General features: G+C 42.4%; 1 protein-coding gene across 2 annotated transcripts in view; it reads left to right on the top strand.

Moving 5' to 3' along the window:
• The window catches only part of CYTH4 (cytohesin 4), a 65,576-nt gene that overhangs the window by 24,560 nt on the left and 24,467 nt on the right, over positions 1 to 16,549 (top strand). For both annotated transcript variants that reach the window (XM_040407321.1, XM_040407320.1), the window contains 2 exons: positions 1,562 to 1,642; positions 4,304 to 4,416. In XM_040407321.1, the coding sequence (XP_040263255.1) occupies positions 1,562 to 1,642; positions 4,304 to 4,416 (194 nt within the window). The remainder of the gene's footprint in view (positions 1 to 1,561; positions 1,643 to 4,303; positions 4,417 to 16,549) is intronic.

The following is a 16,549-nucleotide window of genomic DNA, read 5'->3' as shown; positions in this document are numbered from 1 at the left end:
AAGGACTGTGCACGCAAGGCATCCCAGAAATATTGATGAACTGAAACACATTTGCAGGGAGGAGTATTCTCTTATTTGCAGCTACAGTAAACATTTGGTAGAGGTGATTGCTGTTGATGGGATATACAAGTTTTTAAATTCAAGAGTTCACTTCTTTCCCCCTCCACTTTGGATCTTTACTCAGTGTGCTAAATAAAATACATGAACAGTAAAACTGTTTGTGTGTTATCATTAAGTTACATTGTGTTTGTCTATAATTGTAATACAATAAAGGACAAGCGCGCTTCCCTGGGTGAACCCTGGGGAGAAATGGTGAAGACACAGTGAATAATGAGGGGTACCAGAGGCAATTGTGCAACCTCTGCATTGGACGTCGAACTTAGAGAGGCTACAGTGCATGTCCCAAGCTGAGGAAGAGGGATGCTTGGGCTCCTGGAACCATTTATCATGGCCACTAGGTACTTTGAAGATCATTAGTATAACTAACAAATTTCATTTTTGGGTGTTTGTCTACATGGAACCTCACAAAGGTATTGTTTTAATGCTGGTACACACTGCTACATTGCATTGCCCTTCGTTATATACAGTGGATGTAGCTGAAAGATTCCCTTTAAGTTTTGGGGATTCTAGACACCAAAGAATAAAAAGAAAAACTGAAGAATATAAATGGAAAATATAACTCTAAATTTAGATTTTATGCATTTTAAAGAAACCCCCGTAAGTTGTACTCCCTGTTTCATGTATATAAATACCATTGCGATTCTGTGGTCTCTCTACGTGCCTCCTGAAGAAAGCAATCCCCCTTCAAAATGCGTTGCAAGGATTTTATTTAGTTGTTTTGTACTTTTATCTTGTTTGGTTTTTATTGCAGCGCTTTTTTTACCTCCATTTTTTTTCCTCATCCTGTGGCGTCTACAATTATGACATAGATAATGCCGAATAGTGGCTCAATGGTTAGCTCTGGTGCCTTGCAGCACTGGCATCCTGGGTTTAGGGCAACACCTTCATGGAGTTTGTTCTCCCCATGTTTGTGTGGTTTTCCTCCTAAAGACATTTTGCTATGGAATCTAAATTGTGAACCCCACTCGGGACAGTGTGCATTGTCCGTAAACCGCTGCAGAATGTGTTGGCACTACAGCAAAAGAAAGAACTTGGTAACAATCAGAGCACTTTTTATTAGTAATCGATGAAGAAATCCAGTTAATTCACCAAGGTTTCACTCTTACTTGCAGCCACAAAAATGGCAATGAATGCATGGTTTCACAACAAACAGACATATCAGAGCTAAGCCTATTTGGCCTCCTGTTATCTGCTGACTTCCATGATAAATGCAGTGCATTATTGTACCGCACCTAGTTATAGTTGTGCCTAAAAGAAGCAGCTAAATGATATGATTACCTCTATTGCATGTATGTAATGGTAATATCTGAATGGGTTATTAACTTTTCAATTTTTTTTCTCTATTTTCCATTGTATCTTCCCTTTGCTGTTATTTTCCTCTCTTGTCCCCGTCCCATTTCCTTCCTCTTCTTTTCCTATCTCTTTTGTTCTATCTCTCCAGAGAGTCAGTGAATATTCAAGTTCTGAAGGCTTTTGTGAAATGTCACAACTTCAACAAACTCAGTCTTGTAGATGCTTTGAGGTGAGAATTTTTTGCACTAGTAACAGAACTGTTCATCAACAACCAACACTACAAATGGATAGAAGCTTTCGAGATGATACCTAGAATTAATGGGGTTCCATTGGTAGCTGTAAATAAAAACTGGCCTAGCGCCGGGGTGCTCCCCTAGCCCCTTTCATCTCACTCCTTTCTCTGACATAAGACACCACAACTACTTAAAAGAGTGAATATTTATTGTCCACATTAGCTTTCAAATCACCAATTCTTCAAATAGCAGCAAAGGGTTAACTGGGTTAATGGTTTAGTAAATCTATTTTTATAGATCCTAATAGAGAATTCTGAGTTTAAACAAGGAGACCCTCTGTTCAGGATCCTTATCTTCTAGCCAGAGTGGAAACCAGCCATGTTTAGAGTGAAGCTCCCAGAATCTGGTGAGCGGCACTGCATGTACCGTAAATATGAATTAGTCTTATTAAATCATCGGACACTGGCGCAGATTGTTTAATAATGCTTACTACCAGCTGCATTTGTGTGCAGTTCCTAGCACATGCACAGCTAGTAATATAAACTGACCATGTTCTTTAAAGGGGTATTCTAGTTGTAGTATGTTATCTCCTATCCACGGGATAGATGCTAACTATTAGATCAGTGGCAGGTGCCTTCGAAATGAAAGGAGTGACTGTTTGAACATAGTCTCTTCATCTCTTGGACTGCTCGAAATTCCTATAGCGATGAATGGAGCAACAGTGTGCATTTATTGTGAGGGGCCTTGCGGATTACTAGGTCCCTGTTTTTGTGATCTTGAGAGTCCCAGGATTAGCAACCCCACCAATCGAATAGTTATTTTCTATCCTGTGGATTAGGATAAGTACATCGTTCTCCTACCAATCGAAGAGCTCCCCGCCCTGACTCCCTTTATCTCCTCTAACTCTCACTATGTCTCCCTTCTGCCATGGCCCCTGATTTTTCAAGGCATGCTTTTATTTTTCTATGGGATTTCATTTTTCAGATACATTTTAGAGCTTGAATTTTGAAATACCATTTGTTACAATTTAATCCTAAAACTTTGTGAAGCCATGGTTACATGGACGGGGCAGAGTTTACATCCACCTACTTACATAGGCTGCAATGTGATGGACATAGTTTATAATGTGATCATATAGTAGCCTTATGCTCTTCAGTAACAACTTGGGAACCAAATTAAAAAAGACACTATTGGGGTCATTTATAAAAGTAATGTAAGGTAGAACTGGCTTAATTCGACCTTTCATTTTAGGGCTCTCTCACACCTGCGTTATTGTCTTCCGGCATAGAGTTCCGTCGTCGGGGCTCTATGCCGGAAGAATCCTGATCAGGATTATCCTAATGCATTCTGAATGGAGAGAAATCCGTTCAGGATGCATCAGGATGTCTTCAGTTCCGGTACGGAACGTTTGTTGGCCGGAGAAAATACCGCAGCATGCTGCGCTTTTTGCTCCGGCCAAAAATCCGGAACACTTGCCGCAAGGCCGGATCCGGAATTAATGCCCATTGGAAGGCATTGATCCGGATCCGGCCTTAAGCTAAACGTCGTTTCGGCGCATTGCCGGAGCCGACATTTAGCTTTTTCAGAGTGGTTACCATGGCTGCCGGGACGCTAAAGTCCTGGCAGCCATGGTAAAGTGTAGTGGGGAGCGGGGGAGCAGTATACTTACCGTCTGTGCGGCTCCCGGGGCGCTTCAGAGTGACGTCAGGGCGCCCCAAGCGCATGGATCATGTGATCACATGGATCACGTCATCCATGCGCATGGGGCGCTCTGACGTCATTCTGGAGCGCCCCGGGAGCCGCACGGACTGTAAGTATACCGCTCCCCCGCTCCCCGCTCCTACTATGGCAACCAGGACTTTAATAGCGTCCTGGGTGCCATAGTAACACTGAAAGCATTTGGAAGACGGTTCCGTCTTCAAATGCTTTCAGTACACTTGCGTTTTTCCGGATCCGGAGTGTAATTCCGGCAAGTGGAGTACACGCCGGATCCGGACAACGCAAGTGTGAAAGAGGCCTTAGACAGCTCCTTTGGAAAATGAAAGGAGGAATCTGATTGGAGTCAGTTCTACTTCACACCAGTTTGATAAATTACCCCATATATCACTAACTGCAGTCAGTCATATACACTGAATTTGGAAAAACATACTGAGCCACTTCAGCAGCAGGTTTTAATCGATACATTTCTCCTAGTTTTCTTAGCTTTAGATTGCAAGAACTTTTCTATTCTCATAGACCAGGGGTGCAAAAGTCATCAGAATCAGTCCACAAGGCTATTCTGTGCAGCCCTTAAAAAATGTATGTCCCTATAGTTCAGAAAGACATGGCTGTGAAAAGATAGCCTGATCCTTCTGATTTACAGAACAGTGTTGTCCTTAGTCATGTGCTACACTTAGTGCAGACCATGGCTGTATTCTCCTTTCAAATCCATGGTAGCAGGGAACCTCATTCTCCTGAAAGATAGGAGTCCTAAAAATGAAAACCCTATTACTTATTGTTATTCTATAAATGTCTCAAATGGGAATACTCTTTCATGTTTTCTTGTATTCTTTAGAGAGGTATAATCTGACATTGTGGTCCTCAGGCCAGAAAAGGTTGTCTATCACTGCCATAAAAAAAAAATAGCAACTAAATGTAAATGATCTATTTTCTTCCAGACAATTTCTGGGTAGTTTTCGGCTACCAGGAGAAGCACAGAAGATTGACCGTATTATGGAATCTTTCTCAACTCATTATTGCAAATGTAACCCAAGCACCTTCAAGTCCACAGGTGACAAAAACAACACAAATAATTATTAAATTTTTTATCAATATAAAAATAATTACATAATCATAATGGTTAATATAGTTATCTATAATTGATCACAAAATAATTGACAAATTTTCAAAAATTCGATTCGTCCGGGTCACCAAATTTTTTGAAATTATTTGGTGAACATCATTTTGTTTGTGTCAGTGCAGCCATGGATACTGTTTCTGCACTAGTCGATCAAATGCAGGGATTGTCTTCGGAGGTGGCTGACCACCGCACTGCCGTCTCGCAGTTTCAGAGACCACAGGTGGCGGCTTCCAGCAGCGGGAACCAGGCCTGCCCGAAACCTAAGGTCGACTCTCCCGGATAGATTTTCCAGGGGAAGTGACAACTTTGTTCTGTTCAGGGAGTCGTGTAAACTATATTTTAGACCATGTCCTAACTCTTCTGGTGACAAGAGTCAAAGAATGGGGATTATTATTTCATTACTGAAAGGTGATGCTCAGTCTTGGGCATTTTTGTTGCCGACCGGATCACAATCCCTCCAGTCGGTAGATTCATTTTTCAGAGCTCTAGGGGTTAGCTGCGATGACCCAGATCGGGTCTCCCTGGCCGAGACAAAGTTGCGTGACTTACGACAGGCAGAGCGTTCTGTGGAGTCCTATTGCTCTGAATTTAGGATATGGGCAACTGATACTGAGTGTAATGACCCAGCCCTCCATAGTCAATTTGGTCAAGGGTTATCCGAGAACCTGAAGGACGCATTGGCATTTCGCGACTATCCTCATTGGAGGCAGCCATGTCTCTGGCTGTACGTATTGATAGACACCTGAGGGAGAGACCTAAGGTTCCTCTCACTCGAGATGCACTATTATTTGGGGAAGCGGCCTCTTCCGACACTTTGGGTAGGGAGGCACTTGAGCTCATGTCTGATGATGAGCCAATGCAGTTGGGAGAAGTCACTCCTGGACCTGGTAATAAAAACATTAGGGTTAAGAAAAGACTCTGCTTTTTCTGTGGTAAAGGGGGACATTTTGTTAACGTTAATCCTTATGTTAAACGTCAAAGTGAAAAAGAGAGAATGAGAACTAATGTGTTTAGTCCTCTTCTCACTCTTGGTAGTGTAGGTGGGGAATCAGAGAATGTACTTTTGTCATTTACCGGTAGTACCCGATTTTTCCTGCCTGCCAAGGTGGCGCTAGACTCCAAAACTGTGGCAATTAAAGTATTTATTGACAGTGGGGCAGGGGTTAACCTAGTGGATGGCCAATTCGTCCGTATGCATGGTTTGACTACAAGCGCATTAGACAAAAATATTTTGGTGTTTGCGAATGATTCCACTCCCTTCTCACAAAAGTATTTGTCACAAATTGTGCAGGACATTCGCCTAAAGATGGGAGATTCTCATCAAGAATCCATTTCATGTTTTGTGCTGGAAGGACTGCCTGCTCCTCTGATGCTAGGTTTACCATGGTTATCCAAACATAACCCTACCATCGATTGGCAAGTAAGACAGATTCTTGATTGGAGTGATTTTAGCATAGACAACTGTCTTAGCTCGTCGCTTTCTGTTGTAACCACTAAAATTGTACCTTTCTGATATATTCTCTGAAAGTGGAGACCAGGAGTTACCTCCAGATCGGGAGTATGATTGCCCCGTCAATCTTATTCCCTGGGCTAGATTGCCCAAGTCTCGGTTGTATAATCTTTCTGAACCCGAAAGAGTAGCAATGCGAGAATATATCACTGAGAGCTGCAGGGTTCTTCTTTGTAAAAAAGAAAGACGGAACCCTTAGGCCATGTTTGGACTTGCGTGAGCCTAATCACATTACTGTCCGTGATCCCTATCCCCTTCCTTTGATCACAGATTTGTTCAATCAGATTGTCGGTGCCAAGGTGTTCTCTAAATTGGATTTGAGGGGGGCATATAATCTGGTAAGGTTCAAGGAGGGGGACGAATAGAAGGCGGCTTTTAATACCCCTGAAGGTCGTTTTGAGAATTTGGTCATGCCTTTTGGGTTGACCAATGCTCCTGCTGTTTTTCAACATTTCATCAATGACATCTTTCATCATCTGGTAGTCAGGTTTCTGGTGGTGTATCTGGATGACATTTTAATTTATTCCCCCAACATGGAGAAGCATCAGGATCACGTGAGCCAGGTCTTACAGATCCTAAGGGAGAATAAATTGTATGCTAAGATGGAGAAGTGTGTGTTTGCGGGTCCGGAAGTGTAACTCCTGGGTTACCTACTCTCATCTTCGATTTTTCATATGGATCCAGAAAAAGTCTGTGCTGTGTTGGACTGGGATTGACCCGAAAATCTGAAAGCGCTCATGCAATTTTTGGGGTTCACCAACTACTACCGTAAATTTATCTTGAATTACTCAACTGTTGTTAAACCATCAACAGATATGACTAAGAAAGTGCGGATTTCTCAGTTTGGTCTGATGAGGCATTACAAGCCTTTCAGCTGTGAAGGAATGTTTTGCTTCCGCTCCAATACTGGTGCAACCTAATATGTCACAGCCATTCATTGTGGAAGTTGACGCATCCGAGCTAGGGGTTGGAGCAGTCTTGTCGTAGCGTCCTTCTCCTAGCAAATGGCGCCCATTTTGGCGCTTTTTTCTCCAAAATATTCTCTAGTGCTGAAAGAAATTATGATGTAGTTAATAGAGAATTACTGGCCATTAAGTTGGCTTTTGAGGAATGGCGTCATTGGTTGGAATTGAATGGATTTATCCCATTACGGTAATTACTGATCACAAAAATCTGGTCTATCTGGAGTCAGCTAAACGCCTGAACCCAAGGCAGGCCAGATGGTCATTGTTTTTTACCAGATTTTATTTCATTGTCACCTATCGCCCTGGGGTTAAGATAAGAACAACAAAGCAGAGTGATTCGGAGGATCCTGGCCCGATCTTAGCTGATGGGGTGGTTGTATCTGCCCTTTATCCTGAACTTGAGGCAGAGATGTTGGAGGCCCAGGGAGATGCACCTGATTCTTGTCCTCCAGGGAAGTTGTTTGTTCTTTCGGAACTCCAGCACAAGGTGTTTCAAGAACATCACAGTACTGTTATTACAGGACACCCTGGGAACAGATCCACGGTTGATCTTATTTCCTGGAGATTCTGGTGGCCAGGATTGCGTAAATGTGTTCTATGTGAGCTATGTGTCAGCTTGTGAGACTTTTGCGCGTGCCAAGGTGACACATACTCGGCCTTCAGGATCTCTACTTCCCTTATCTATCCCATCCCGACCGTGGACTCATTTGTCCATGGACTTTATCACAGATTTGTAGAATTCCTCAGGGAAAACTGTGATTCTGGTGGTTGTTGATCGCTTCAGCAAGATGTCGCACTTAATAGCATTATCAGGTCTACCTAATGCTAAAACTCTCTCACAAGTGTTTGTCGATAACATTGTGAAACTACACGGTATCTACTCTGATGTGGTGTCTCATAGAGGGACTCAGTTTGTTTCCAGATTCTGGAAGGCGTTCTCTACTCGCCTGGGGGTACAATAGTCCTTCTCTTCTGCCTTTTATCCTCAGTCGAACGGACAGACTGAGTGCACTAACCAGAATCTGGAAACTTATTTGAGATGTTTTGTCTCGGAGAATCAGGAGAAGTGGTCTTCATTTTTGTCGTTGGCTGAGTTTGCCATAAAGAACCGTAAACAGGCGTCCACTGAATATTCGCCATTTTTTGGAGCATATGGGTTCCATCCGCAGTTTGGCACATTTTCTGGTACTGAGACTTCTGGTATACCAGAAGAGGAAAGATTTGGAGGAAAATTCAAAACAATAAAAAAAAAAATGGGCAAAAAGTATAAAAGTATGGCTGATAAGAGATGTATGAGTGATCTGGACCTGAGAGTGGGTAATTCTGTGTGGTTGTCCACAAGAAACATTAAGTTGAAGGTACCTTCTTGGAAATTGGAGCCAAGGTTTATTGGGCCATATAAGATCTCTTCCATTATTCATCCAGTTGATTTTTGTCTTGAACTTCCCCAGGCTTTAAAAATTAATGTTTTTCACAAATTATTAATGAAAAGATATGTCGAACCTGCTGAACCGTCCTCCTTACCTCCGGCTCTGGTCTTGGTGGATTTTAATCTTGAATTTCAGATTGCCGGGATAGTGAACAATTTCTCCAACGATCTCTTCAGTATCTCATACACTGGAAAGGTTACAGTCCAGAGGAAAGAATGTGGGTTCCTGCGACCGATGTTAATGCCAGTCACCTTGTGAAGGCCTTTCACAGGGTGCATCCTGATAAAGTCAGCCCTGGGTGTCTGGAGGTCACATGTAGAGGAAGGGGGGGGTACTGTCACGTTCCCTCCCATGACAGAGGTGAAAAGATCGGAGAGACTGGCGGCACGTGAGGGTATCTGACAGTCTCTCTGTTTTTTCTTTCAGTGTTGTGTTTGGTAATGACCACACCTTTTGTCAGGTGCAGCTTGTTGTAATTACTAAGGCCCTATTTAGTTCTGGCTCTCACCGCTTACCATGTGGTTGATATTTCCTCCTGGAGTTGGTTGAGCTGGTGTGTTGTTCCTTTGGATCTCCTGCTCCTCCATTCTGCTTTAAGCTAAGTGCATTTTGTCTTGCTTTTTGTTGTTCGCTTGTGTGTGTTCCCTGCCACCATTCCTAGGAACTTCCAGGGTTTTCAGGGCCTAGATTCCGGTGTATGAGTATTTACACCTTCAGGGTCTACTCATACTGGCAGGAGTCAGGGAGAGGTCTAGGGATTCATAGGAGGTCACCATCCCTCTCCCTTAGCTTTGAGGCCTAGATTACGGTCTATTCCTTCTGTGTGTCATTTGGTGTTATCCCCTTCCCATTACCTGTGACAAATACACGCCACAAAAGGCTTTAGAACATATAACTGCCCCGCTGAACAGCAAATAATATATATTTTTGCACTAATACACAACATAAAGGGCTGTAATTTTCTCACTTCATCACACAATGGCTAATAAGCCCTTTTTTTCCACTAATCACATAAAACAAAAAAATGCTTTAGAACATATAACTGCACCACACAAGGGCAAATAAGACGTAGAAAATTTTCCATGTAATAAACCCTGTTAATGGCTGTAACACCCCAATAACAAGAACGGTTTGCTGGAATTGCAGAGCTGTATAATGGCAATTTGGGTGCCCAATCAGTGCTGCAAGGTGTAATAGGATTGTTCCTATTACCCAGGCTGTAACATCCCCTACTGAACCCTGTTCAACATAAATGCTGTGGAATGATTCCTCCCTATCCTTTCCCTACACCTTGAATAATCTTTCCCTGCACTTGTAAATTGTTTTTTTAGCACAATGAAGTTTTTTCTAGCACTGTCTCTAGCGCCTGCTGATATCTCTCCCTGCACTAAGTACACTGGAAAATGGCAGAATCCAAGATGGCTGAGGCTATTTATAGGGCTGTGACATCACAGGGCTGGCTGGCTGCTGATTGGCTGCATGCATGGCATTATGGGCGATCCCGCCTTCCCATGTCCTCACACGTGAAGCAGCCATTTTAGGAACAAATGTGATTCGTTACCACAAAGCGTGAGGAAATTCGGTGCGAATCAAATTTTTCCAGAAATTCGGATCGAATTCCACTTTGTCAACTTCGATTTGCTCATCTCTAGTTATGATGTTACAAACTCTGTGTAGATGGTAGATGAGCTCCATAAATCCAGACAGTCTAGGTTCTAGACAGCTAACCATCATACTGATGTAGAACTAACTATTAGTTGACTTAAATGAAGATCTTGAACTTGCAAATTACTTGTAACTAACACAGTGATAATATGGACCCTTGGGTACTTTGTGCATTCCCGCATGGTGTCTCGGTGTAGAAGCTTTTCTCTCTTAGATCTTGAAGCTCCTAGGCCAGTACACAACATACAGTAATATGGCTTCAGTTTGAATAAAAGAGAAACAAATTACTATATGCCACTATCACATCAATTGTTCAATATATGTCTAGTATCCTTGTCATAACTCAATAGGAATCCTCATTATTTACTTTCAGTGGAGAAAAATATATCCATGAACATACAGGTGCATGGCTCTTTGCAAGACACAGCTAACCTAAAGGGTTTTTCCAGGACTTTAATATCGATGGATGGCCTATCCTCAGTTTCCAGTTTTTCACACCAGGCATTCAGTTGTTCTGCAGTAGCTCCGGAGCCGGCTTTATTTAAGTGGGAGCAGATCTGCAGTTTTCCGCTCTTTCCACTACATAGTGAAATAAGCTGTGTAGTCCCAGAGCAGAAAGTACAGCATAATAGCTGAGCGGTAGTGGTGTAGGGTGTTGACAACCCGCCGATCAGATATTGATAGCTGATCCTAACGATAGGCCATCACTATTAAAATCCCAGAAAATCTATTTAACTGTACTGCGGTTGTATTTACACACTGCGGCTGTATTTGTGGAAAACCGCAGCGATAACACATTGGATCTTTTTTCCTACCAACACTTGTCCACTCGTTGTATTGTAGCCTCTGTTGGTTTGTGGACTGTAAACTTGACACACGACAAGCAACTTGTACATGCTCTCTCCCAAGCAAAGTAGTAGAATAGACTGCCTACTTATTACCGCTATCAATGGTTGCCATGATTCCCTCCCCCTCCCACACACATACTATGTCGCACCACCTTTTCGCTTGGCTACTGTCCCTTCAGCAATAAAGCTTACATGCCACAGTAACTAATGATCTTCATGCGGGTTTGGAAGCGAAAATCAGAAGTGGATCATAAAAGGAGAGAAAGAATTAAGGACAGATACTACTTCTCTTATTTTTTTTATTCATTCTTAGTTTTGGCTTCCAAAACTGCATCAAGAAACCTGAACATATGGCTATACTCATAGTACAAGCTTGCATAGGCTTGCTCCAGCTTGTGATCGGATATGTTCATGTTTTCAACATCCTGTTTAAAAGGCTTGTCTGTCCTCTGGATAGGTCATCAATATTAGATCGATGGGGGTCCGACATCCACCAACCCAAGCAATCAACTGTTTAGGGCACAAGTGGAATTGGAAATTATGCTATGAAGGGAAAACAACTCTGTACATGGTGTAGTGGCTGTACCAGGGTTTTCTAGCTCATTTCCTGTTCAAGTGAATGAGAGCTAAGCTGCAATATGACTGCACCTGAATCTACATAGTGTACAGAGCCTTTTGCTTCTGCTCAACATAATGTTAGTTTACAGCACCACAGCTGCCCAAAACACCTGATTGTGGGGTATTGAATGATGGACCCTCCTCCCAATCTGATATTGATAACTTATCCTGAGGCTTAACCCCCTGACGATATGTGCCTTACATGTATGGCGGATGCTGTCTCTTCAAAGATGCCTGAACTATTAAAATATAAATATAATTTTCCCGACCGGTGAATGCCATAAGGGGGAAAAAAATCAAAATGGCTGATTTGCAGTTTTTTGTCACTTCACTTGATATGGGGATGGAAAGAAATAATTTTTTCTTTTCAATTTTTACTATACAAATATGGTATTGCTGTAATTGTACTTTGAGGAGAGGAATAGAAATAAAGTTGCGGCACTCACCGAAATGTATCAAAGGTGTCTTTTATTGTGGCTTCCTCAACAGGTAGCAGAAAGGATCCGGGGCGGACACATAGTTGCAAGCAGCGACGGCCGTTTCGCGCGCAAAGACGCGCTTCCTCAGGCCACTGATTACGTCATTGCGCATACGTGTGCGCAATGACGTAATCAGTGGCCTGAGGAAGCGCGTCTTTGCGCGCGAAACGGCCGTCGCTGCTTGCAACTATGTGTCCGCCCCGGATCCTTTCTGCTACCTGTTGAGGAAGCCACAATAAAAGACACCTTTGATACATTTCGGTGAGTGCCGCAACTTTATTTCTATTCCTCTCCTCAAGTTGCCATTTTTCTACTACAAACTATTTTCTGCTGAGCACCACGTTGAGAAGTGTTTCTCACTGCATCTGGTTCGGTCTAAATACGGCGTGATCAGTGTATGCAGTGCCGCCTGATTATTATCTACGCCTCCCTTCATGCTGTAATTGTACTGACAGGGAGAATGAAGGGAGCAGTTTAGTTTTACCGCATGGGGAATGCTGTAAAACTGAAACCCATAAAACTATAGCACAATTGCATTTTTTTTTCTAATTCCACCCCATTCGGAATTTTGTTTCCAGCTTCCCACTACATTATGTGCAATATTAAATAGGGCCATTATAAAATGCAGCTTGCCCCGCAGAAAAAAAGCCCTCATATGGCTATGTGAACTGAAAAATAAATTATGGCTCTAGGAAGGCAGGGAGTGAAAACCAAATACTATACTCAACTATCTCCAGAACTTCTATAGAAATAAATGGAGTGTCACGGTAGGTAAGATAAGGGAAGGAAACAGAACACGGCAAAGCAAACAAAACAACTGACTAGGCCCCAAATGCTAGGGAACAAAGGGGTCACTTCCTAGCAATCCCTAAAACACTTTCCCTAAGCTGCTATACCCATGTGCATATCTCGATGGTAGATATGCACATGCCCGCGTAGCTAAGACTTTAACACGCTGAACCAAACCCTCAGCTGTAGGGAAGAGGGAAAGAGGCACCCAGCTCCTTCAAACACCCGAAGAACCTAGCATCACCCTAGAGGCCTAGTCAAAACAGACACAGAAGGAACAAGGGAAAAGGACTTATTAAGAGAAGTGTTGGAGCAGATGATCCACCAAACTTCCAGAGCTCACACAAGGCAGAACTATAACCCACAAAGGCTATAAGGAGAGGAAGGAATAAATAGCCTCACCAATTACCTAAATAGCAACACCTGGGAGGAGGTGGGATTCTGCTCAAACCCACAACAAACAAACTGTCAGATCAAGTCACGTGAAGCAACTCAGAACACCCACAGAGCAGGGCGTGACATGGAGAGGCTGAGCGCATGCTCAACCAGCTGCTCCATTCCATGGGGTATGGGGCCCCCATTTTTGTGATCAGTGGAATCCCAGCGGTAGGACTCCCACTAATCTAATAGTTATTCTCTATCCTGTGGATAGGGGATAACAATAAAACTGCAATTCACCTCTAAATAAAGTTTCAAAAAATAAGCACTTAAAGTGAGATTTATCAAACTGGTGTAAAGTAGAACTGGCTTATTTGCCCATAGTAACCAATCAGATTCCACCTTTCAATTACCAAAGGAACTGTGAAAAATGAAAGGTGGAATCTGTGTGCATGCATGACTACCACTTCATTCATTTTATGGGACTGAAAAAGATGGCGCTCAGCTCTTTCTTTGACAGTCCTATAGAAGTGAATGGACCAGTGGGGTCCACGCAGTCAAAGCCCCAGTGATCACACACTTGTCGTCTATCCTATCCAGGCAATAGGTTTCCTTTGTTGGAAAAACCCTTTAAGCTTGTTGAGATATTATTCAAAGAGAAGTCAGGCAATAGCAGTAGAACTTCCCTTTTTCATGATTCTCAAAAGCCAGAAATACATGATTTCCCAGTAGATGAAACTACAAGATATTAACAAAGAAACTTCCAGGTTCAAAAATTATTTTTGTTTAGCCCAATGTTCTCACATCATATTTTTATACCCCACTGACTCACAGTAGACATTCTAGACAAATGGATTAACATTTCAGTTTCTTACGCAGGTCCAGCGTCCTGCTGGCGTACAACGTGCCATAGTTATTAAGAGATAATAATTCTGGCACATCTACGGCAGGTTCATGCACCTGAAAATGAAATCTACGACATTAAGGATGCTGCTGTAGATTTCAGGTGTAATGCATGTCAATTTTCGGGCACACATATTGGTACTGTATATGTTGGGCTGCAGAGGTCCCGTCCGCAGTCAGTGTACTCCTTCCCATGCTCCCCCATTTTGGGGCAAACAAGGGGTAAAATGGCACATTTTGTCACAAAACGGGACTTGCAATAAAATTTTAAACTTTTGTGAGCCTGTTCTTTTAAATCCCCCATAGGTAATGTATTGATGGATTTCCCCTTGTTAGGGAAGAGGGCCCAGCTTATTTACATACAACTTGATATTCAGACTGTCTTGTGTTGTACAGTTTAATGGATGTGACCAGATACTATAAACCTCTATAAGAGGGAGGAAATTATGTTTTAGTATTGGACATTTGTAATGACTGAAATACAAGTAATATCCATTTCTAATTTGCTTGTATTACAATTCTGTACTCTTTATAATAGATCAGACCCCACCGCTTCACTTGCTACACCTCTGTCTATACATCTCCCCCCATATTATGGAGTCCAGCTCCACAGAGGTGAGGGAAAATGTCATGAAAGGTAGAGAACAGTGTCAACTGTCCCTACCTTCATGCACGATCTGCCCTAAATGGGGACCCACCACTTGGCGATGGTCTCGGACTTGACTAAGTGCAGTGGCCTAAACCTTAATTTGTGAAAAAGAGGTCAAAACCAGATCAGAATCCACAAGCTAAGTCAAATACACAGCAGAATGAATCCAGGACATAATGTTAGAGACACAGTCAGCTGGGGCTAGTTGCTGTAGCAAAAGAGCAACGTCGGTGGCACCGCCATAGTCTGGCTGGATTCGCCGTGGGAGGGCAGATGGGTAAGTACAGGACAGAAAGGCAGTGGGAGTCATTTATCAAACTGGTGTAAAGAGAAAGTCGCTTAGTTGCCCACAGCAACCAATCAGATTCCACCTTTAATTTTCCAAAGGAGCTGTCAAAAATGAAAGGTGGAATCTGATTGGTTGCTATGGGCAACTAAGCCAGTTCTACTTTATACCAGTTTGATAAACGAACCCAAATGTGTATGGTTTACATGTGCTGCTATAAATACATAGGTCATACATGATTCAGTTTCCTGCTACAAGCCCCACACATCTACTCCTAGACCTTCATGTTGTGGCACCAGCCTCTGCATTTATTTAGCTTATAAGCAAAATACATGAAGTACTGAGGTTACCTTAAAACTTAACTTTTAATAGTTAAGCCTAATCTAATAGGCCCATAAACAATAATCAAGTTAAAAACATGCATGCATCAGTGACCATGCAACACCAGATGGTGAAAGTATAGGCAAATGTAGGATGTTCACAAATGCTATGAGGGCGAGTTAGAAGAATAGGGAAATAAATCAAGAGGGAGACAGATGCTGGGTCTCTTCCCCTATATCTCCCTATGTTCTAACTCTTATTTAAACCCTCTCTGTATGTCCCTGGGTGTCCCTTTTAAATTGCGGCGATGACTGCCCAGCTTCATCAAGGAAAAAAACACAATGGGGGTACACACACATAAATACCAAAAACACTCGTCCCGACGCGTTTCAATGGCCAAGTCATAAGCCAAATCATCAGGGGACCGATAAATGCATAGGTAATCACAATAGCCAAACAGTTCAGGTCACTTAACAGTTCACTAGAACAACTGAACAGAAAATGGCAGTATTAAATTGCTTTCAGCAGATACTTAGCCCTCCATGTATAGATGTCCATGGCCCAGCTATGATCCTCTCCTGCGGGATGAGTGTTTTTGGTATTTATGTGTGTCTACCCCCGTTGTGTGTTTTTCCATGACGAAGCTGGGCAGTCATCGCCGCAATTTAAAAGGGACACCCAGGGACATACAGAGAGGGTTTGAATGAGAGTTAGAACATAGATAGATATAGGGGAAGAGACACAGCATCTGTCTCCCTTTTGATTTATATCCCTATTCTTCTAACTCACCCTCATAGCATTTTTGAACATCCTACATTTGCCTATACTTTCACCATCTGGTGTTGCATGGTCACTAATGCATGTATGTTTTTAACTTGAGTATTGTTTACGGGCCTATCATGTTAGGTTTAACTATTAAAAGTTAAGTTTTAATGTAACCTCAGTACTTCATGTGATTTTCATAGTTTTCGATTGGGTGCCTATAATGCGACACGTTTTTGACTGGTATATATCCCGGTTGTGTGAATACTTATAAGCAAAATATTCACAAATCCCAATGTATTATATTTAGCCAACTTAGTGTCTTTTCCCACCTTGTTCGGGTGTGTGTGTTCAGCCTATAGTCCGGGAAATACAGTACTTGTTGAACAGGTGCATATTCACCTATAGTATTCTTTTTTTTTTTAACACAGGGTCTATGTACTGTATGATGTATACAGTTG

This window comes from Bufo bufo, chromosome 9 (assembly GCF_905171765.1).
Source record: "Bufo bufo chromosome 9, aBufBuf1.1, whole genome shotgun sequence".
NCBI classification, from domain to species: domain Eukaryota; kingdom Metazoa; phylum Chordata; class Amphibia; order Anura; family Bufonidae; genus Bufo; species Bufo bufo.
This window is presented reverse-complemented; position numbering and strand designations above follow the sequence as displayed.